General features: G+C 34.8%; 2 protein-coding genes and 1 long non-coding RNA gene across 5 annotated transcripts; all 3 read right to left on the bottom strand.

The window, feature by feature from the left end:
• Positions 1-1,732: 1,732 nt before the first annotated feature.
• Positions 1,733-4,211, bottom strand: LOC125186775. The gene is made up of 5 exons (XR_007170500.1): positions 4,168-4,211; positions 3,411-3,521; positions 3,151-3,265; positions 2,825-2,912; positions 1,733-1,957 (listed from the first exon to the last, which is right to left on the bottom strand). It is a non-coding gene; the product is annotated as an uncharacterized LOC125186775 (long non-coding RNA).
• Positions 4,212-4,722: 511 nt separating this feature from the next.
• On the bottom strand, positions 4,723-7,566 carry LOC125188621 (UDP-glucose 6-dehydrogenase 1). Its single transcript, XM_048085573.1, has 2 exons — positions 7,459-7,566; positions 4,723-6,470 (listed from the first exon to the last, which is right to left on the bottom strand). Exon 2 carries the CDS (start codon positions 6,447-6,449, stop codon positions 5,007-5,009), a length of 1,443 nt encoding a protein of 480 aa, XP_047941530.1. The 5' UTR covers positions 6,450-6,470; positions 7,459-7,566; the 3' UTR covers positions 4,723-5,006.
• A 10,256-nt stretch (positions 7,567-17,822) lies between these two features.
• On the bottom strand, positions 17,823-24,209 carry LOC125188667. 3 transcript variants are annotated; one of them, XM_048085661.1, is made up of 11 exons: positions 24,035-24,209; positions 21,713-23,120; positions 21,447-21,529; positions 21,057-21,187; positions 20,860-20,914; positions 19,932-20,733; positions 19,475-19,868; positions 19,258-19,306; positions 18,938-19,167; positions 18,723-18,836; positions 17,823-18,398 (listed from the first exon to the last, which is right to left on the bottom strand). In XM_048085661.1, the coding sequence occupies exons 2-11, from the start codon at positions 23,058-23,060 to the stop codon at positions 18,167-18,169; spliced, it is 3,438 nt and encodes a 1,145-aa protein (XP_047941618.1). In that variant the 5' UTR covers positions 23,061-23,120; positions 24,035-24,209; the 3' UTR covers positions 17,823-18,166. The 3 variants fall into 3 exon arrangements, with proteins under 3 accessions (XP_047941618.1, XP_047941617.1, XP_047941616.1); XM_048085660.1 differs by having other exon boundaries at positions 19,475-20,721; positions 24,035-24,208; XM_048085659.1 differs by having other exon boundaries at positions 19,475-20,733; positions 24,035-24,208.
• Positions 24,210-24,431: the final 222 nt, after the last annotated feature.

A 24,431-nucleotide genomic window follows, 5' to 3' on the forward strand; every position in this document is an offset into this window, starting at 1 on the left:
TCTAATTCGTTTTGGACCACCAACAGCTTGTAACGCCTGGCAGTTAAAACCTCGCAATGATGACAACCATCAAGGCTGTGTTGACCCTTCCATGCATCTTCTGACTACATTCAACGCATTCTCCGCATTCATAAGCTCTCTCTCTCTTTCTCTTTTATGCATTGTTCTTTTGTCGAAGCTCTGCCCTCGCCTCCATCTAGTTCGTCGGAACTCTGCTGATAGCGGTGCTGCTTCATCAGAGACGAAAGCCGATTTATCTTTGGGGAATACACGTCAATTCGAGAACACAAACAGGGCATATCTCGTCTTGCAGACAGAGACCTCCTCGACTTGGCTCATACTGTTTTAAGGTTTATCGTTTTGAATTCATCATTGTAATTTCGTTTCAGTTTCTTTTTCCTGTATTCCTTCTTTTGGGTTGTATTACGTCCGGGTTATCTCCAGTGGCGGAGCCAGAAATTTTGCGGTGGGGGTCCAAAAAGAAAAAAAAATTTAGCTATGCCACTGTTCATAGTTGTAGGTATCTCTCGATGACTTTTTCATCAAAATTAGTCGTATGAAGACCCTTTTATGTTTTGCCTTTTTTCATCATTTACATTTTAGAAATGAATGCATATCAAGCAAATTTTTTATCTAATGGAGAATAATTGGTGTAAGAACTTTTTTGATGCCCTTAAAAAGAATTTTACCTATAACCATTAAAAGTCATGAATTAGAAATATAGCATTGGGTAAATTTTTTTAAAAAATTATTGGATAAACATAGCACATATATAATGTAGTAGAATGATTTGACATGAAATGAACATTGGGCAAATATTTTAAAAAGAAGGCGTGGGAGAGAAACGAACCACACACTTCGCACAATTATATGATCTTATTGCTGTGATAGGTTGTCATTAAGCTACAACATTTTATAATTATAAATCTGAATATATTTATTATACTATAAAGTCAAATGGCTGGGGGCCCTTGCCCCACCGTAGCTCCGCCAGGGGTTATCTCTTGTATCTAGAAACCAACATCACCTTCAATTTTATGTATTGTTTGGAAACCTTCTCCCGAAAAAATGTGATTCTATGGTTGTTGTTCAGGATCAGATCTTCCTAACAAAGTACTTTTTCCGTCCGCTATTAGCAGTCCTATTTGAGTTCGACACGAATTTTAAGAAATGCAAAGAAAAGTGAATGGAAAAAGATAGTGGAATGTGAGACCTGCTTTTATTTATTAGTCTTATAATGAAATGTGAGGAGAATTAGATAGTGAAAAGTGAGGTCAACTTACCATTTATAGTAAAAGTGAACTGGAACTCCTAATGGCGGACGGAGAGAGTACTTCTTTGCGCTCCGTTCAGTTGAAGGCACCGTCCTCCCCTTTTCTTTAGTCATAGGCTTTGATGGTCATATGTCGGAGACGTTGTAGTATTTGACGTTGACAGTGAACACATGATACAGGCTCTCGTCTAACCATGTCAACAAATTAAGACGTTTATTCGGCTCGATATCCAACTCGTTGGAGTAGCCGGATCCCAATCCATTTCCCGAACATTATTGCCGACATCTTGTTGCGTGGTGGGATCGAAATTGATATCACAATTGTAGGGATCCATTTAAGATAATAACTTGAAAAATTATGAGGTTAAGAATATGCTTTGGAATGAAATGGTAAATGAATTGTGTATGTATATGTATTTATAGATAAAATTTTAGAATTAAAATAAACTAACCCCCTCAACCCATCCCCATCCCACCTTGCGGCTTGCGGTGCGGTCGGGTGTGCCGCAACATGCGGTATGACCGCACTAGACCCCTTCCTGGACGGAGTTCAGGACCCGCCACACTACGAGGCGCTGCATGGGCCATTGGGCCTTTGTCCCATTCAGCGCAACACGTGGGGCCAGACCAAACCCCAACTTTTGCGGTTGGGTCCCATTTCCCCGTCACCAGTGGCTTGATACCCTAAGACAATATTCATGTAAAAATAAAAAATCTCACCAAAACTTAATTTTGATTCCATGAACCAAAGTGAATGAGGGCGTTAATGGGGTCAAATCAAACACATCAATTCTTACCGCAACATATGCATCTACATATCTTTTTTAAGCAATAAAGTAAAATTGATTGCTCGTGCCTACATCAAAGGACTAAACATATGAAGAGGCCGAATTGATGGTGATAGACTGATAGTAAGAAATCGGAATTCTAGAAGTTATGTTTCTTATTTGAGGTTGAACATCTTGGTTTGAATTAACTCCACTGTAACACGACTTTAAAATTTCTTAATTATCTGGGTTTACAGAACATTCGTAGGCTAAAATAAAATAAAATTTAGTGTAAAAAAATGAGGAAGAGTAAATATAGCATGACAGCCAGCTCATATTAGGTACATATATGATGACACAATGGAAATGCCAAGACTACATTAATGTTCCATTATTCACGGACTATAATAGCATCATGCATGTATACCTCCAAAACTTCATTGCTCTCTCTCTCTCTCTCTGTGTGTGTCTTGTTATAAGCATCACATATTATTATGATTAGGCTATGCAGGAAGCCAAAAACACAAGTACTATATATCATGTGCTTACTATATTCACATGACTCTTGCTAACCTATATAATTACTGCATTCATTTATCGATCTTGGAAATATGATTTCGAGGGTTAAATTTTCAAAAGTTCACCACCAAACAACTAAAAGTTAATTTTTGTGATAATCGGTAGCAGGAGTATTAATTTACATAAAATCGAGTTTGAGTGAGTGAGAAATATTTGTATGAAATGATTTAATAAATGTGATATTGATTAATATGATTGTACTTACTCCATATAATATGAGGGGGGTGGGGGAATCAAACTCCACCTGATGCCAAGGCCTTGTCCATATACTTCCAAATAGCAAGAAGATGCCCCTGTTCAAGAACGTGCAAGTTCAAAATAAACTTAACAAATTTATTAGTTCGAGTATAAGAAGCCAATTAAGTTCCATTTATGGGGCTGGTTATTGGCAGATAATATAATTCATAGTACTACCATTTAGCTCAGGCAAATTTCATTAGCTGGAAAAGAAGCAGTATGCAATTTGTATATGTAGACCATTCTAAAGCATTTTCACAAATAAATATAGATATTGACACCACAATTAATTACCTCTGGTTCAGCCTCGAGACGGTGAATCATCTCTGTTATTGGACTTGGGGACTGCACTGGCTCCAAAATGTTTATTCATTACGTACTTCTTATCTCTCTTTCAGACCCTCTCAATCTGTTCAGCCAAAAGAGTTTCAAAATAGGAATAACTTCAGAGACATCCTATCTTGCTAGAATTCAAAAAAAAGAAAATGATGCAAAAATAAGGGTGTGCAACAATTATATATATAAGCAATACATAATGAATGCATGTAACTTACATTTACACTACATTTATTAGCATGTCTTAAAAGAAACATGCATATGCATCCGCATCCACATCCACATCCGTAGGCATGAAGCAAGATTCCGAGAATGCAATGTATCCAACACTGCAGAAAAATACATATTTGAGCCAGAGCCAGAGCCAGAGCCAATGTTTTAGATATTAATGGGGAGACAGCAAATCTAGTAAAATATTTGAGATATGTGTTGATGTAAGCTATATGTAATTCGTTGTTGAATAACAAGTATGATATAATCTCCATTCCATGATATTATCAACCTACAATAAAATAAAGAGTGACAGTAAGGTTGGTGAAATTATGAAGAGATGTACTAACTATTTAAGGAGAGGCAGAATAGAGTCGTTATGGAACACTTATTAAAGCAAACTCATCTACACACTATTCGGTATTATGTCAGATTATCATGGATTTTGTAAGATTTCAGCTGATTAGGCATTTAAACAAAGTTCTTAATGAGCCCCAGTCATAGTAGAAACAATAAAAGATGTTTCAACTTTCCAAGATAGATTAAATCAGTCAATAGCAACACTAGTAGTATATGATCAAGTTTAGAGAAGTGAAGAGTAAACCAGACGTAGAATAGAATCATAAACAAGCTTTGGCCCCGATCGTCTCCCTAATAATCAATTTAAAACCCAGAATAGTAAAATAAAGGGAATAATAAGTATCCACATTCCATATATACAAGGAAGGAACTATAAAGATTGAGATATAGATGGGAAAGAAAGACCTCAAAAAACCACAGGCGGGTACCGCTGATGCAATCCATCCACTTCTATGAATCAACATCCGACAAATAGCTCAAGTGATAATCTAGCATGCTTAGTACATAAGGCATTACAAACACTAATATTACCAAAGACATTACCAACACTAACATTAAGAAACTTAGTACTCTCGGCACCCAAAGATTTGCAGAGATTATTTTCATGGCGAACCAGCAAAACCCTTAGGCCTGGTGGGTTCAAGCCGATCTGATTCACTAGTTAGAGTCCGTAAGCTACAAATTAGATTTTTCTATGAGATTTGCCTTGTTAAAATACAATAATAAGTAAGAATAAGTAATAAAACTAACCTCAATTCTTTGGGTACATTGCAATCCTCCTCTTTCCACCCTTCACTTACCTCTAACAACATTATCTCACTTCTCATCCCTTCATCCCTCTATTTGAAAATACTTCCAATGTTATTTACCCAACACAACAGAACACAACACTTCTCCAAGTCTCTAATACCAAATCAATAGTTAAAATTTATTTAAAACTACTATGGAAGCACCATAAGATACAGAATCCGAATTTCGGCGTTACATAAAAACTTGGAAGCACAGTACGTTACATAAGATAAAAGTGCAACCTAACATCACAAGTGATAGGCCTATCAGGAGAAGATCGGTAGAATACAAAAGTAATACCATCAATGATACAATGTGAGAACCTTCTTACTACAGAGTGCTAGACACAAAAACCAAGACAGATTCAATATATAAACGACAACATAAGAAGCAAAGAATAAATTGTACTTCTCCAGCTCCAACACAAAGCATCTCGTCCAACGCTCTGATGACATTTAGGCAACAGCAGGCATGTCCTTCAGCCATGCATCCAGTGGCTTGCCGATTGAGTAAACAATGAAACCAATCTCCCTGAGCTTTTCGACATCGACAACGTTCCTTCCGTCGAAAACAAATGCGGGTTTCTGCATGTTGTCGTATATCCTCTTGAAGTCAAGCTTCTTGAACTCATCCCATTCAGTCAGGATGCAGACGGCATGTGCATCCTTGGTAGCCTCATAGGCATCCCAGACGGTGTGAACTTTCTTCACTGTGGTCGGGCTCATTGGCTGAAGGTGAAGGGGGTGGTCCCAGTCGAACTTGTTCATTGAGAGGTCCCTCTGGATCTGCTCATCGGTGACCTGAGGATCATAGATGCTGAGTTGGGCCTTGTCCCCCAGGAGTCCTTTGCAGACGTCAATAGCAGGAGTCTCTCTAGTATCACCAGTGTCCTTCTTGAAAGCGAAACCCAAGATGGCAATTTTCTTGTTGGCAACTGTGTTGAACATGGATGAGACAAGTCGGTTGACAAATCGGTTCTTCTGGTAATCGTTGATCTTGATTACTTGCTTCCAGTATTCTGCAACCTCAGGGAGACCATTGCACTCACAAATATAAACCAAGTTCAGAATGTCCTTCTGGAAGCAGGAACCACCAAAACCAACACTGGCATTGAGGAACTTCGGGCCAATTCTGGAGTCTGTTCCAACAGCATATGCCACTTGTGAAACATCTGCTCCGGTGGCTTCACATAGAGCTGACATTGCATTCACTGATGAAATACGTTGGGCCAAGAATGCATTTGCGGCAAGCTTTGACAGTTCTGCTGACCATAAGTTAGTGGTGAGGATGCGATCTTCAGGAACCCAATGTGCATAAACATCCTTAAGTGCTTGAACTGCCTTGTTCCCTTCTGGTGTTTCCCTGCCTCCAATGAGAACCCTGTCTGGGTTGAAAAGATCTTTAATTGCAGTCCCCTCAGCAAGGAATTCTGGGTTAGAAAGGATCTGATAATTAATTCCCTTGCTGTTATGTGTCAAGATTTTTTCGATGGCCTCAGCAGTTTTGACCGGAACCGTAGACTTCTCAACCACGATTTTGTCAGATTTAGATACATCAGCAATCATACGTGCTGCACTTTCCCAATATGTCAAATCTGCAGCCTTGCCAGCTCCAAGACCCCGAGTCTTAGTGGGAGTGTTGACTGACACAAATACTATGTCAGCCTCAAACACATGTTTCTCCACATCTGTGCTGAAGAATAGGTTCTTGCCCCGGCACTGCTTCACTACCTCATCAAGTCCTGGCTCATATATAGGAAGTGTTTCGCTATTCCAGGCAGTGATGCGAGGGACAGAAATATCAACAACAGCCACCTCAATATCAGGGCACTTGAGTGCTATCACGGCCATTGTAGGGCCTCCCACATATCCAGCTCCAATACAGCAGATCTTCACCATTCTTTCCCTTGTTATGGTTCCCTGAAAAAATTGCATGCAGACATTATGCCACCTGATCTATGTAAATGCAAAGAATCACCATAACTGAAGGCTATATTTCAGGCAGAGGCTGTTCATAAGGGAAATTTGAACTAGTTTTTAGAGAACCCTCGTGAAATGGAATATGACCTATCAGATCAACAGAAAATTCCTGACCATTGAAAGTCATAATTATAACAGCACCAAGAAGAAAGTGGAATGCATTAACCTGACAAAATTTAGCTCTAGTACCAAGAGCAACTGAGAATAGTATTGAAAATAAATGACAATGTAGGCAAAGACTTCCCAGATTCTGATTCTAGTAGTTTGAAAAAAGTTATGACCATAAAGCTTATTCTTTTGGTTCATAATCCATGAGAACGAATACAGCATAACATCAAAGTACTTGGCTAATCTGATCTGATTTGGATAACTCAGATCAAGAAGTACCAGTACCACTGACACCTAAAGATCACAATGTTGTCATGAAACAGAGATCTTACAAATGCTCAGTAATTCTACAAGTTAAACTACAACAATTTTGGATAGATCTACGGTCTACCAGACCAACAAAGTGTACTACACGGAATAAGCTATGCAAACCAATACTTTGAATTCACGTTAAACCATAACACAAGGAAAATTAAAACTATATTTCCTACTTGAAGAAAATCACGAGATCTAACAAAATTCAGTGAGTATAGAAGTAAAGACCGAAATAAACAAGAGATCAATTGAGTTAAACCTCAAATCACTATAATCAAGCAAACCGCTAGACATTACCGGATCAGATCAGATACAACCGACATAAATTAAACCATAAAAAAGAATCGATAAAGTTGATCGACACTCATTCATCAACGAATTAAACTTAGACGGAGAGACAAAACCTCCACCGACACAATTGTGGGTGGTGATGTTCACACATAATGAGAGAGATTTACAATCTAAGAAAAAAATGAAGTTGTGAATTCGAAATGATGAGGTTTACCTGTAGATCGCGCGTTGAGATTTCCGAGAGACGAGGGAGTGAGATCTGTGGAATGTGAAATGAATTTTGCTGAATGCAAAGAGAGCGGGTAGCTCCCTAAATAGTCGTTGATCTACCTCTGTGGACTCCCTGAAAAGACGAATACACCCCTGTGCGGAATCAGGTACCTACCCGTGCCAAATATCTGAATATCTTAGATTTTGAGTAAATATCGTATTTCTTTATTAACAATTATTTGATCACTTGAGCATTTCCGGAAATTTAAACAAACTATCACTTGATAACGTAATTTAAAATTTAACTCAAACTCCAATTTATCATCCAGATATCATATATTTCATAGTTTCTCAAGAAAGTAATTTAATGGCCTCGAGGATTTTCCTTATAAAAGGGACCTATTCTTATCATTACTTAAGATAAAAGCCAAATCCTTTGGTACGGTTATGTACCACTTTTTCCAGGCAAATGTATATTTTCTGGAAATGCATTTTGCATATAACTTCTTATTCATTGGAAACTCTATACTCCATATTATATTTAAGTATTCCTCTGTCTTATCTAAATGGAGCATTTTATGTCCCATGTGAAATTTTATATAGTTTTATTTTGTGAGTTAGTGGAGAGAGAATAAAGTATGAGAGCAAATTATGATCTATTTTAAAAAAATGTGTAAATTAGAATGAGATATTAAAAAAAAACAAAATGTGTCACTGAAGGAGCATATTTTTTTTATTGTTGTGTTGGGTTAATGTTTGTGAATGGCTCCTCTATATAGTTACTTAGCCACTTTAAGTGGTTATTAATTAATATTCTCTTTCTCCCACTTATTAATTAAGTGGTTAGCCATTTTGAGTGTGTCAATTTTCTTTTTGAGACGATCTACTCTAATTGATATAAGTATTTTCTTAAATTTAAAATATCATTATCACTACATTATTTTTTTCTCTATTTAACTCATAAAATAAAACTGTATAAAATATCATGTCGAATAGAACATTGGCCAGTGTATATTATATATGTAAATCAGCGACTTCTTAGAACAATGGCTAGTGAGTACTCTCTCCGTTTCATAGTAGTGGAGTCATTTTGTCATTTTGGTACATTCCATATATTAGTAGAGTCATTTTATTTTTTAGTAAAAGTCAACGAATTTCTTCTCACTTACTTTATTATTTCTTCATCTCCCAACCTTTTTCTTTCCTACTTTATTCTTTCTTTACTTAACTCACTTAACATAATTTTTTTTAATCTCTGTGCCGAAAAGAAATGTCTCCACTATTATGCAACATAGGGAGTATTATATATGTTGTCAGATGAAAAGCTGAATTCCTCTTCAGTATATTAATCAGATCACCTTAGATAGAGACTTAGAGTATCCACTATAGTTGGCCGGGCCAAGCCACAAAACGTGGCCAAGCCATAAAATCGTGACCGGGCCACCAACGCCCATGTTTTACACTATAGTGGACATGCCCAAGCCACCAAATAATTTATTTTTTTCATTTTGTGTATATTTTAATTAAAAACGGGTATATTTATAGAATTTGTGCAGGAACGAGGTAAAAAAATGTGTATACTTATAGAATTAAACAAAAAAAAAATCAAAAAATATGGAGAGCCGCGGCTCAGCCACGGCTCGTGGCCAATACAATAGGAGGGCCACGGCTCCCGCCCAAGAGCCGCGGCCGGGCCACGATCGTGGCGCTCCCGTGTCCACCCCCCCTGCCGCGGCTGCCCACCCCAGTCACTATAGGAAGCCGCGGCTCGCGGCTCTCCCGTGGCCCGGCCACGGCTCCCCTATAGTGGACACTCTTATAAACTCATTAATGGGGGCAGACACACTAGGACAGAGGGTAGGGCTTAAGCCCTTACCCAATTTTTTTTTTTTTATATTTCCTTCTTTCAAATTTTTCAAAATTGTAGAGATTCATGTTAAGCCCTTATCAAATAATACTACTAAAGAAGAAATTATCTTGAAATGAGTAACTCTAAGGGACTAAAATTAAAGAAGGAAAAAGTAAAAAAATTACAGAGAAGTATAACCAGTGTTTTAAAAATCGGACCGGACCGGCCGGTTCGACCGGTTCGGCCGCGAACCGGTTGGTGATCCGGTCCGGTTCTCTCTATAAAACCGCCTGCATGTTGAGCCGCCGCGAACCGCCGAAATCGGCCGATCGAACCGGTCTAGCCGGGAACCGAAAACCGGTTTAATTCATTGTTTAAAATTTTTGTAAAATAAGTGCTTTTGGTGGGGGTCAAACTCATGACCTCTTGGTCAAGAGACCAAGTCCATTACCACTCCACCACAAGCATTTCTTGTTAATAACATGAACATTAGTTATTATTATATTAAAATAATTTTTTATATTTACTCAAACTAATCATTTAAGTTTAAATTTATATTATAGTGAGTAGGTATTAATATGATAATATATTTATCATCTAAAATTTACTCTTTTTTACTAAAATTAACTATTATTTGTATAATATAGATACGTATGTAAATATAAGTAGTTATACCTAAGGTTTATAATAAATTATTTACTATATAGTATATATTCGTCAAAACTAATTAATCAATAATATTTATTTATATATTTTATCATATAATTTTTTTGAATTATTATGAATTATCTTTTTTTATATCTAAAATATTAAAAATTTTATCCATACTAACTTGTAATTTGTACATTTAATTATATTTATTGATAAAAAATTTATAAATTATATCATTCATTGAAATTGAATATATTTTATATATTATATATAATTTGTAACAGTAGAACGGTTCGATCAGTGATTGAACCGGTTGAACCGATTGAATCGTGAACCAGTAGCCTCACCGGTTCACTGTCCGGTCCGATTTTTAAAACATTGAGTATAACAATGGCGCAAGATGTGAGGATCCTTCTTTGGCAGAAGATGAGTAATTATAAAAACAGAAAAAGTCAAACTAATACCTATTAATTGATTTGACACGTTTTTACTTTTGAAAGTGGAGTAATAAAAGCGCTCTCAATTTTATAAGCGGGCAACGTTTTTTTTCAAATAATTAAATTATTTTTTAAAATTTTAAGAGAATAGTTGCAAGTTTGTAAAAATGTTATAACAATAGTTATTTTGAAGTTGAATTTTATTTTTTTAATCCTATGGTTTGAATTTTGAAATTTTTGTCAAATCTTGATATATTAGTAGCTAATTTTTATTAAATTCTCCATATGTGATTGTCTATACTGACTTGCAAATTCGATTGAACAGACGAGTGGATGAATGACAGTTTAATTGTGAATATTGACAAGGGCCTGTTTTTAACGATTGATAACGAATAAATCATGCAAAATTTTCAATCGATAAGAACAAGTAGAATTCAGTTGCCACCGCTTCAAATGTCAAACACAGCTACGACATGTTCTTTTTGACTTTTTTACTCCCTCCGTCCCACGTTACTTGAGGCGTTTCTTTTCGGCACGAGATTTAAGAAAGTTGAATTTAGTGAATTAAATAAAGTAGAAGAGAGAATAAAGTATGATAGATGAAAGAGGGTAAAGTAAAAGAAAGAATAAAGTAGGTGTGATTAGATGCTTTGTTTTTAGTCAAAAAGAGAAAATAACTAAAATAACTTGGGACAACCCAAAATGGAATACGACTCAAGTAACTGAGGATGGAGGGAGTATTAGATATATTTTGGACTAGTTCATACTAAATATATATATGCATTTTTTACGGTTGTTGTGATTGCGGTTTTTGCATTATATAATATTTTATATATATGTATATGGAGTATTATATTTGATTATGAAAAATATACTCATTCCTTCCCGTAAAAATAAATTTTTTTAAAACGATACGAGTTTTAATGCGAAATTGGTAAAGTAAGATAGAGATAGAAAGAAAAGTGTGTTAATGGAAAGTGAGTCTCATCTTATTGTAGAAAAGACATTTCCTGAAATAGAAAGTTTCTATTTTTAGAATGGACCAAAAAGTAAAGAGTTTCTACTTTTAGAAGACGAAGAGAATATAGCGGAGTCCAGCCCTTACAGTCATTTTTTCCTGCATCCGCCCATGCTCATTAAGGTTTAGTTTAACTGGAAACTAACAATTTCTTTGTCTACCTAATTTAATTTAATAAGTTTTTAATGTCAAGTTGTCAACTCTTACCTATCACTTGTGATTCCCACATCGTGATTCGTGAAACTCAACATAATATCGTGAATAGGTGGCAGGAATTTTTAGTACTTACACATGTATACTACTCCTAAATTCCTAATTCAAACAGGAATGTCTATATTCACAAAAGAAATTATTATGGTGTATATATATAGTAGAATTTGATTTATTGCTACATTCATGTCAGATTTTAAATTTAGACATAAAGTATTTGCATGGTCTTTTTAAACTCACAACCATCCAATTAGTTTTACCTCTTAAAAACAGGGCAAATTGCATTTTGATTCTTATACTTGCACCGTTGGTAAGGGTACTATATAGGTACTAGCATATAGTATAATATATAAGCAGGATTGTAGGCGTTGATTAAAATTTAGCTTTTGCAAATTCAATTAACATTAATTAGAGGCACATTGTATGACTTTAGAATGAAGAAACCCTCCTTTGCGGAATGTTTAAGCCAAAATAATTTGATGCATCAACAGCCGACTCCATGTGTCGGTTTAAATCCTCTATTGTGCTACTTATATTTTATTATGTTAATCCAATTCCAATTATGTGGATTCCTAACAAAAATGACGTCTCCAATAAAAGGTATAGTTTGTGTCTTTGTGGCAGTAACTATGAGTCATTGTAGATCTCAATCCTATTGAACGAGAGATAGGCAGAGAGTTTTTGTTAGTGTTAAACAATCAAGTGTTTAGTAGTACTGTAGTAGCATGTCCATATGATGAGAGTGAAAATTGTATGAATCCATTTCCATAAAGAAAAATGTCTTGGGGACATAATGACATTGCCATAATAGGGTTAAAAGGGTAATTTAAGATTATATTAGATTTATAATTAAATTTATTTTATACATAAATACTATTTTACCCTTATAATAATGAACGCTCCTCTTGCTTTTAAGTAAGGAATGTATTGTGAGTGTATTAATAACTTTGTTAAATTAAGTGCCTAACATTTAATTACATTTTAATATTTCCTTAGTTGTCTAGCTCTCTCTCTTCTTTTCTATTTATATGTTTATAAAAAATTCTTATTTTCCTTTTCTCCAATTATAATTTTCTATAAACAAATTATCATTTTCTTCCTCTCCCATTATAATTCTCCATAAACAAATTATTTCTTCACCAATTTGCTTAATTCTTTATGTAAATTAAAAAAGCCTATTTGATCCATTCGGATCCCTTTGCAGCTTCTAGAGCAAATTTCACAATGTATTTTTTTGCAAAATTTAAAATTTATTGATTCTTAATTTTTAGAATGTTATAATTGAACCTCAATAAATTTAAAAATGTTATAATTGAACCTCAATAAATAAAATTGCATGTTCTTAACTCATCTATTTAATATTTTATGTTATATAGTTCATAATTTCTCATATTCTTTATAAAATATTAAAGTTCGATCCACTATATTATAAAACAAACTAGAATTTAATATGTGATGTGTTAATACTAGTTGAGTTGAGAGTTTTGATTTAAGAATTTTATAATTATGATTTAATTATTTAAATTTCATAATTTCATTTCCTATCATTTTTAACTTTTGAAATGTTGCAGTCGAACCAAGATAAAAAAAAAAAAAAAAAAAAAACTCACGTGCTCGTAACTCATCTATTTAATATTTTAAAGATACTCCATATAATTAATATTTTTTAATTTTTCTAATAGAATAGTAGACTTTTTAGTTAAATCAGAAAATAATAGTACATGATCTTGACTCGTTTATTTAATATCTTAAAGATATTTAGTTAAAAAATTTCTTTTATTTATAAAATGGAGTTATTGGTTCAATGCGCTATAACATACATCAAATCAAAAACTGATATATGATTTATTAGGGGAGTGATTAATTGCTAACTCATCACTTAATTGCTAACTACAACTAATTTAAGGCCATAGGATTTTAGAAAACGTGTGGTCTACAATTTACCACGTGTAATTTTCGTTTTTATTAATACAATAAAAAAAGATTAAAAAAACGCCAAATTAGGGTTTTAGATGAAAATGTCAATATAGTGTTTCGGAAATATCAACACAATGCTTTGAGAATGTCAACACAATGCTTTAAGAATGTTAACCCATTGCCTATATTGACATTCTACATGTATTATATTGACATACTTATATATAGTATGTTGACATTTCTGCTTTACGAAAAAATTGAAAAAAAATTGTTTTTTTTTTCAAATTTTGACGTCGGAACATATGCATGTATGATATCGTTGGAATCCTTATAAAATTATCTTTAATTTGATATATGTTATATGAATTTAACGTTTTGGGATTTCTTTTAAAAGTTAGTTATAACTAAACATGTAGTTAATTGACATTAATACCCCTATTGATATTTTATGGAATTAATCTTATGGCTTTATTGACGTTTTTTATTGATCGTATTGACATTTCGTGGTTGATGATCTAAACCCTTAATTTGAATATTTAATGGCTATTATTTAATTGTAGTTAGCAATTAGGTATTGAGTTAGCAATATAACATTCCCCTAATTTATTAATACTGACTTTTAAATTAATATCAACTTTTTTATTTTTCAATATTAAATTCTTAATTTTGTAACGTTACGGCGAACCTCTGCCAAAAAAATTACCACATATATTTTTAACTCATTTATTAAATGTTTTAAAGCTTCATAGAATTTACCATGCAATAATTAAAATTTGATTTATAATATTATATTAATAATAATTGAGTTCACATTTTTAATTGTAAACATTTCATAACTTTGATTTAATTTTTTAATTATGAATTTTTTAAATCAAAACATTTTAAAGGAGAAAAATCGTACAACTTGTAGATATACCAAAAATGAAAAAATATATAGTTACATTAATTAAGCGTTATTTTAATTTACCATATTAATTAAAACTTTCTTTACATTAAAATACTCTAAATTAGAACTATCCATAATTGAATTGTTAAGGATATATTAGTCAAGATATAAATTATACTTATGGCAAAAAAACATAAAGATATTATGGCTTGGAGACATTATGTCTCAAATCACTACCCTTCTATAAATTAAAATTGTGAAGAGATCGGATAGGAATTAAGGCCATGTTTGGTTGACGAGAAAGTAAAGTTGGCAAGAAAAATTATTCCTGGGAAAATGAATCCCGAGAATATGATTCCTAGTAACTTTACTTTCCTGTGTTTGGAAAATATCAAGATTTTAAATTTATATTTAATTAAACATCAAACTAAAAATACTTATTATTTTTTATTTATAAAAAAGAATAATAATATAAAATTCTTAATAAACTATTAATTACAAATAATAATAATTATATTATTATATTTATTATTACATAGTTTAAATATGGATTATCTATCATAATATAAAATAATACATATAATTATAGTTTGAAATATTATACTCATTTATAATAATAATAATAATAATAGTTAGTATTATAATTATAATATTTAAGGATGTTATAAGTGAATAAATTTAATAAATGAAAATTACACTATAACTTTATTGATTAATTATTAATTTATAAAAATAATAATTATTATTTATCATACGATTTATATTATATAATTATATTTTAATTATTTTATAAATTATTAATTATTATTATGAATTATTATAAAATAAGTTATAATTATGATAATTTTAATCATAGTTATTTATTTTCTAAAATTAAGTAGTATGATTTATATTTTAAATTATTTTTAAATCATTCTAAATAATAATAATAATAATAATAATAACTATACTATATTGCATTATATATGTAAGAATCTTAAAACTGGGAAAAAGAATAACTAAGAAAAGCTAGGATTCAGAATCCTGGAAAATTGTACTGACTTTCCTTGTTCTCGGATTCTGATTATTTTCACAGTTTGATTAAAAACTGAAACAAACACAGGAATTTAAAATTTAAGAAATCAAATTATTTTTCCTGACAGAATCCCAACAATCAAACATGGCCTAAGAGCTTGGTTGACTGCGCAGTTGGAGTCATGATTTATTAAAAACATTAGTTGACAAACACTAGAAAAAAAGCCTGTTTCTTCTAGTTTTTATTTGGGCTTTGGCCACCACGGGCTTATATTTTATTGGGCCATTTTGTTTGCATTAGATTTTTTGACGTTTTTTTTTTAATTTCTGTTACCTATTTTCACATTTTCCTATATGAAAGTTTTATTAGCAAAGTGAAACATGTTTTCTTCGGAAAATTGTGAAGATGTGACGAACCATTCAAAAAATGTCGCAAACGTTGATGAGGATTAAAAGCAGTAGAGGTGGATGGAACAACTAAAGGGATATATCATCATTGACCTTCTTGTATAAGGATATTGATAGAAATCACGAGTTCCATCCTAAAATCAATCGGTGATAGGAGGAGGGCCCATGAGACTTACATAGTGATTTCAGTTCTCTGTTGGATAACTAGCCCAATTTTTTTTTTATTGGTTGGACCATTGGCTCAAATTTTAAGTCTAAATATACTGCTGGATCAATCATTTTTTTTTTCAATTCAGTCCAAATATACTGTTAGGTTAGTTAAATTTGACTCACAGTCGGCGATCCGCTTGATACCAATACCATGATATAAATCCATGAGTTCCATCCTAAAATCAATTGGTAATAGAAGGAGGGGCCCATGAGACTTATATAATAATTTCAGTTCTCTTTATACACCAACGTGGGATAGTTGTAGTATATTTTCTAGTTTCAATTGCCAACGGATATTGTGTCTTTGTACATCAAAGATGATATTGTCCCATATGGAATGTTTATAAGGTTTTATAGTATAAAATGTAGCCGGTTGGAATTTATTCTATTACAATAAATAATTGTCTTTCAGAATTCTAACACTCTTTCGATAATTAATTATATTAATCTGATTAGCAAACTTAATTAATTAATGATCATCAAATATAACACGAAAAATAAATTAATTAGAAAGAAGTCCAAATCATAGTAATCTAGACCCCTATAGAGAGATTTCGATTATCTTCCCATCTCTCAAGTTGTGATATTTTCTCATTCTTATGTTTCGAGTTTAATGTTTTATTGCTCACACATTAATCAAACTTTTGATTTGAGTAAGAGTAATTGGCAAGAAGGTTTGGGATTCTAAACCATAGGTGGACTAACGATAGTAGCAGACTCTCGTTTACAGAAAAGAATATTTGCAATATTTGTGTATGTGAGTTAATCAAGCGGTAGAGAGACAAGTTGCATTCTAGAATGAGCTTGATAATATTTTTGACCAAAAGATGTTCCAAACAGTGAAAAAATTGTTCAAACGATATTAAATCGAATTTAAAGGACCTCATATGATATTTTTAAACGTTGAGACCTAATATGATTGCAATCCACGGTCTAGAGACTAAAAATGATGTTCCCTCTGTAATATAATATAAAATAGTATTAGAAGTATGCATCAGTACTAAACTTTGTCAAGAGTTTGTTAGGCTCAATACTTTTTAAATGTTCAAATCTAGTTAAAACAACAAGCCTAAGACAATCAGGTGCTTCAAAACATATATGGTTACGGGCTATGTTCAATGAACCATATTTTCACAATTACAGCAATTAAGTGGTAGGAAAACAAAAGCACATAAGAGGACAAATTAATGAAAGACAAAGATTGAATGTTGACGTTAAACTGTCTACTGTAAGACGCCAAAAGCAAAGAAAAGACAGGATTACTTTAGAAGCCTGTGCCCAATCACAAAACATTATTTTCATGCACAAAATTGACCACAATTTGTTTTCTTGCTTTATTCCGCAGCTTCCAATGCTACTATATGGCACGAGGTGCCAAAAGCTCTGTGGCTTTCTTTCTCTCACATTAATTTCTTTCACATACCACTCAATCTGATACTACTCCTGTGATGCTGACAATAGTCAATAGTGACGAGAATCTTTGTGTCATTCAGTTATTATCATCAGATGGATCTTTGGGCTTGCTGATGTGGTGCCAACCTTGTGTATCTTTAGATAGAGAATCGGAATCTAGTACAGAGAAATCCTACTAAAGAGGAATTCTTTTTTTTTGTGATCTCAGCCATCTTTATGCTGACAATAACATTTGAATTGAGGTTCTGGGCCCACAAAATCTATGTCGGAATTAAACAAACATCATGAATTCAATTTCCATCTGTCAAAAACATACATATATACTAAATGCAAATGGAAAGAGTGACGTGCGAAATGGAGAAAGAGCTTATTATAGATAGGTCTAAAACTTGCACAGTATATCAAAAGTGAATTAATAAAAATTCACTACTAAATCCGTACATTTACCTGCTCCTACATCCACCTAACTTTTTCATGCGGATATACAAACATCAATATATTATACTATAGATATACCCTTTCTCAAAAATTGAGAACGGATCCACCTTAGATTAGAGAAGGTCACCTGGTCTAAACTTGCATTCACCTTCGCGGCATTTTGTCACCTCTTTTCGACTTTTATATGTCAGAAAACTGCAGATCTTAATATAAGGAGACGGGGAATCATGGCCGTAGCATAAGTTTCTATTTCGTTCCATATTACAAACAAAGACAATCAACACTTTCTGGTAATTTATTAGGCATTGGATGCCCTGCTACGTATCTTTGAGGGTGAGCTTTGTGCAAAGTTGATGTGCTGGAGGAGGTTTCCGAACCTACTGAACTCGGCTGTGCCCTGATGTGGAACTTCGCAAAGCGGTTGATGGTAGAGAATTTCTCCAATTCCTGGGCTTCCACTTTGATGTCTACAATTGATAGGCTTTTTTCCAGTCTGCATCATCGAATTCACATTTTCAATGCTTGTACCAATGTGAAAATATGCATTGAATCGAGGGGGGATGTTATGCGAAAGCAAAGTCAGCCAAACCTATAGAATTAAGCTCTTCACATACACAGCTTATAATGATCCCAAGGAAAATGTAAGGCAGATGTAATCACATTTACTACATGAGGGCAGTCACTAGGGTTACAGATCAACAAATACCAATTTCATTTGTCATCATCAGGCATTTTCAGTATTAGGTCAGTTAAAATATTACTCACATGATCTACATTCATGTAACATCGTGCAAAGAACAGTAGATTAGGTCCCTACCTCATTAAATCACCTTCAAGCTTCTTTATTCGACAAACAATATCTTCTACAACTTTTGAGAACTTGAAAGCACCGATTTTCCCTGAAGTTTGTGGTTTGTCATGTGAATCCGACCTGAATATTAGCCAATATGAGAACAAATTTGAGGTTAGAAAATGAAAGTAATTCTCAGCGAGAAAGAAAGGAGCAAGCATAAAAACAAATGCAGCTCTTACTCATCCATGGAGTCAGGAGGGAATTGGCCAGTCAAGCTACATGCATCTCCTAATGTTAATCTAGCCGCATAATATGCTAGATAATCACAATTTGAACTGGAATCCATACAAATAATAACTGATGGTGCAGGTCGAAAGACTTGTTGCATAAGTTGCGTACAACAAACCAACCGTCTTTTTGCTTGAATCATTGGGTGCGACTCTTCTACAATTTCAGCCTCAGAAATCACCTAAGATATTGGAGGGTAATGGAATTATTAACAGATGATGATCCATAGACATATCAAGTATTTTGGAATTTATGAGCAGGAGGACCTCACCTCTTCTTCTCTTCTGTTTGCAGCTTGTGCCCATGATAACTCAGCGGTGCTGCCATATAAAAGGAAAGTGCTGAGATTATATGTTGATAGTTATTCATAGAAATAAATCTACTTCAGACATTTATTGGAATGATAGTGGAAAAAGGAAAAGAAATCAAAGGTGGCAATTATAAAAAACTGATGCTTCAGTGATATAGCAGTTAGTAGGCCTAAATACCTGATATCTTGGGGCCACAACTGGTCATTATCTATTTCCTTGTGCCAGGGTACCATATTAAATGCAACAAGTTTCCGTTTCTTCTGCAATGTAACAGCTAAGTTTTGGTGACTGGCATCTGAAGGCAACATAGAAGGGGGGTTTAATTGTTTATGCAGTACAGGGTTCCTAGATGTAGGTGAAAGTAACCCATTTCCTTGACTAGCATTAGCCAAATTTAATTGCATATTCAAACTGTTATCCTGCAAGGTTCCATGAGTAATTTCAGAGGATAGTTGTGTGGCCTGAATTGCAGCTCGTGAATCATATATCGGCAACCTCTGTCCATTCTTCAAGGTCTCAGACTGTTTAAACCAGGATTGGACCATCGGCAAACTGATTCGTGATGGATGTACTGCATTAGAAGGTCTGTTACTGCCAACTGAATATGGCGGTATATCATTTTGAGAAAGCATACTCTGCTGGAAATTCGGTTGGTACGATGTCAACAAAGTTTTGTCAGACTTATAATCTTGGCCCCCTTGAGCAGGTTTCCACCCTTTACTATCCCCAGATGAATATGTGTCAAGGAATGATACTCCACTCAGGTCAGTTTTTGCTACACCTTTGTTTCCAGAATCCTGTCCACTCAAGAACAGCTCCTCGAGATTGGCATCTGGATGCTGAATATTCACACTGTCATGTTTAGGAGGAAAGCTCTTACCATCATCAGTCATCATAGAACCAGAGCCAATAGAACCTGCATCCAAGCCATGATCTCTAAGATTTTCTTGCTTTTGAATATTACTGCTGAGGGATGTAGAGCTATTTATATCAGTTGACCCTTCATGAATAGAACTTCCTTTCTCTAATCTCTGATCAAGCCCAGCTAAATTCCCTGAATATTGTTTTGCATTGTATATTTGTTGAGAATAATTCTGGTAGTGCTGCTCATTTGTAGCTGCTGAGCTAGTCCTTGTAGTGTTAGATGCTGAATCAGGGGAGCCAAACAAACTAGAGGAAACTATGTAAGATCCCAGGGAAGATGTATCTTGCTGCAAGGCCATACCCTGCCATTGAGTATGTTGCCCCATCTGAAACCCCACATGCTGCAGCCTATCTGATGTCAAAGAGGGTTGTGCAACAACCACGTTCCCAGAAAGTGGGACTTCAGCATTTATGCGACTAGGAACAGGTGAAGGTGGATGCTGGTTTTCAACATGATCATTCACAATATGACTTGATAGAGTCGTTGCACTAGAGGCTGCCTGCAAAGAGAGCTAAGAGTTTATATTTAGGGAATGTAGGAGTTAGTTTCATCTATCAGTGAGCAATCTGAAAAATGTCATCTCCATCCTGGAGGATGTGGAGTCAAGATTAACATGAGAAATATTTGCTTTACCAACCATGGATAAGGATGGGAGAACTGAGTGTGTCTGAGAAGTTTGAGGATCCGAAGGCCTGCATGATTTAGCAAAAGTTGCACCAGAAGTATCACTTAAACCAAATGTCACTCAAACAGAAAAACAAATGGAATAAACAAAAAATTATTGAGAATGTACTAGATTTTTCCACATAATGTAGTATTTTTTAGATTAATTACCTCAGAGCAGTCATGTTTTCACCAGGACGTTCTAAATGAACATTTAACACTGATGATGCGGCTTCCATATTAACTCCAGAGGTCATAATATCTGGATGAACTGAGTACCCATGAGTGTTTACCTGGTTCACCTGTAAGAACAACATAATCGCTGAACTTTCAGAGGAAAAGGAAACTGAGCTGATAAAGATCTTCGATGAACTTAATATTCCAGTGAATATGGTCAGGTAATCTAGGTCTATGCCATTAAGAACATCTTGACCTGATTAAGGCCATCCAGGCATTCTTTTGCTTTGCCAATCAAATACAAAGACATCAAAATACATTTGGTTGATAGAGTAGAGAAGAAATTCAATTAACAGGACACAGAAAAAGGAAAGTCAGGTTAACCTGATCGTGTTTCTTTTGGATGCCACCAGGCACATGATGCGATGTACTCCCTTGAAGCCAAAAAGCACCTTTGAAGTCTTGACCTGGACAGAGTCGAGTTTCAATGCAATTTTCCTGTGGGACCAACTTATGTGTCTTAACTTCAATAAGGAATTTAGATGTACGCCTCTCAATCACAATTACCAGTCAAGTTCTGTACATTCTAACTACTCATGAATTACAGTATGAAAACAGCAAATCCAAATGGGAGAGTAGCATATTATTACCTGAAAAATCATGTTGTGGCTGGTTGCCACTAGTGCATGACAATAGGCTAGCCTCGCGTGCATCATTGTTTGGGTTCTCCTTATGTTGACCAGGCCACATGTTTGGCAATGGCAAAGATGTTTGAATAACAGGGGTCCTTCCACTGGGAAGCTTCTGTTGAGAGTTATAGTCAGCTAACATGCTCGTACTTCTCGGAGAGTTCTGAGTAGTGGCATGAGAAGACTCAGAATAATATTCTCCTTTCTGTTTCTGATACTCGTAACCCAATTGCTGAAAATTAGCAAAGCTGGAGTTCATATTGAAATTCTGGGCCATTTGCTGTGGCTTTGACCTTGGAGAGACAGCATTTGGGGAGTTTCTGTTAACCCAATTATTTTGCAGCCTTTTGCTATCATTGGATTCAGGATTCTGGGAGCTCAATCCACTCCATTCTTCTTGTACCCGAGGATCATTTCCAGAAGCTTCTTCGAGAGCAGACTGCATTAGAGCGCTCCAGGTACCACTTTGTATAGAAGGCGATCCATCCAAGTCAGACATGTTTTCCATCGTACCTGCAAAGCCTCCTGTGCTCACTTTGCTGCTTCTTCTGAACGATCCCCAGCTGTCATCATCTGTGTTATACAAGATTTTCTGTTCCAATGGGTCTAGAGAATCATCCACCGCTGACATGCCAAAGTTTGATGTTGTTCCAGCAGGAAGCCCACCCCAACCTGGATCTTCATGCCTCCCATCAAATTCTAGAGCTGATGCATGTCCCTGCATTCTAGTTCCTTGCTCGGAGTAGCTTCCAGATAAACCTGCACTATGTAAACCTTCAGTGGGAGCTTGACCAAACAAGTCCTTCTCTTGATTAGAATGATGAACGGACACATCTGTCATGTTGATTTGATCAGCAGGCAAATTGAAATGTTGACTCATGAATGAGTTGCTGAAGCCTGAAGGCTGCATGGAGACCATTCCTAAAGGACTACTATTGGTCGAAAGATTAGACGGGCCCTGAAGGTGGGCATACTGATTCAAATTCTTTTCGGCGTTCGGAGTATGATTCCCATATAAAGATAGGTCCAACTGAGGCTGAGACAGGCCAGCAGGACTTTGTCCAAGTACTAATCCATTGGATCCACTGTGTTGCATCATGTTACCCGTCATAAACATTCCTGACGGATCCGGCATTGGTGTTTCATTGACAGTAGGAGAAAATTGACCACTTGATGACTGTTTCAGTGATGATAGTTGATTTACATAGTTCTGGTTTCTAGCATTGGTCAACTCCTGGAGTTGTTGTCTTCGCTGCATTTCCTGCAACTGCTTAAACATGATCTGACGCTGCAACATCCTTTCATTCATAAACTTAGGTATCCTCACTCAAGTCAAGCGAGCCAGGGGTAATGTATTTGGAATAGCCAACTGCATCCAAATACAATTATATTGAGACAAATGGCGACTACAAACTTGGCAAAGTGCCTAAGAAACATGGCTAGGAAGGGCACAACCAAGATACGACCAAAAAGTCATTCAGAGTTCAATAACAGCTAAAAAGGTGTTGATCAATTGGACCTATTAATAACAAAAAACTAAAGCGTGGTTACTCTAATCGACTGGATATGTCACTCTCGTGATTGTATTAGTTCCATAGGGCATGATTTGCTGTTATGATGAGCACCATTCTGACTTAATGAACTTCAAATGCCAACAGCATAACCCAAGACAAATGTAATAAGTTGAGAATCCATCAAAAGGGAATAGGATACGGATGTAAAAATAACAAATTTCTTGACAAGGCATTTCCAATAACAAAGGCAACAATAGCCATACTTCAATGCTGTTATACTTGTCTGAAACTAAAATCAGAAATATGCACTAATTTCTCTAATTAACAATAACTACCAAATAAAAAGAAAACAAAACAAAGGGAAAAGGAAAAAATAACGAAAACAGACACACTCATCAAATTGCCACAATAAAAAAAATGAAATTAATTCAGTTCTTTTAAAAGGAAGCAACTAACCCGACAGAATTAAACATGCATCAGCAACAACATTTTTCCTTGAGGTACCAAATTCCACTAGCGGAAGATAACATAAAGACTCCTTGCATGTAAGGAGACTCCCTAAACATTACACATACAAAACCCCAGCTAAAAATTTACCCCAAACCCATTGCAACAGATCGAAATTAGGAGCAACGCACAAACAATCTTAGCTCAAATTACACACATCACAGCAAGGACCACGAAAACCAGCATAAAAATGCAACTTCGGCCGTTTACAGAGTGATCTGAGCTAAAGTAATCGAGTGCGAATAATTCTCTTGCAACTTACTCCGAGTAATTCATGAAATGGAAGATCAAATACTGCAAATTTTGCTCAGCTTCAACTCTCATCAAATTTGCCGACGTCTCTCTCTCCCTACATATGCATAATTAATGTGTATGCATAAGTGCTCCACTATTCACTGCTTAATTTCTCTCTCTAAATAGTAAAAAGTGTTGTTTTTGGTTTATCAGAGAGGTCTCTCATATAATAATGCCGATAATAGTAATTACTAAACAAAAAGAAAAAACTCTTTTCAAGTAAATAAGCAACTTGCCCCGATCCCGATCCCGAGCCTCAGATTCTGAGCCAGGCTCGGTTCGGTAGAGGCGAGAAATTTCTCCGTGGTGCCGGGCCTACGGCTGAGGTAGAATGTCAGCCGTAGATATAGATATTTGAGATCATA

The sequence above is a fragment of the Salvia hispanica genome, chromosome 5 (assembly GCF_023119035.1).
Source record: "Salvia hispanica cultivar TCC Black 2014 chromosome 5, UniMelb_Shisp_WGS_1.0, whole genome shotgun sequence".
Classification (NCBI taxonomy): Eukaryota; Viridiplantae; Streptophyta; class Magnoliopsida; order Lamiales; family Lamiaceae; genus Salvia; species Salvia hispanica.

Coding starts and splice junctions, on each gene's coding strand:
- LOC125188621 (XM_048085573.1), bottom strand. CDS start 6,449: ATGGTGAAGATCTGCTGTATTGGAGCTGGATATGTGGGAGGCCCTACA.
- LOC125188667 (XM_048085659.1), bottom strand. CDS start 23,060: ATGAATGAAAGGATGTTGCAGCGTCAGATCATGTTTAAGCAGTTGCAG. Junction 19,307..19,474: donor TTGTGGCCCCAAGATATCAG/GTATTTAGGCCT, acceptor TTTATATGGCAG/CACCGCTGAGTTATCATGGG. Junction 18,837..18,937: donor CCTCCTGACTCCATGGATGA/GTAAGAGCTGCA, acceptor GCTAATATTCAG/GTCGGATTCACATGACAAAC.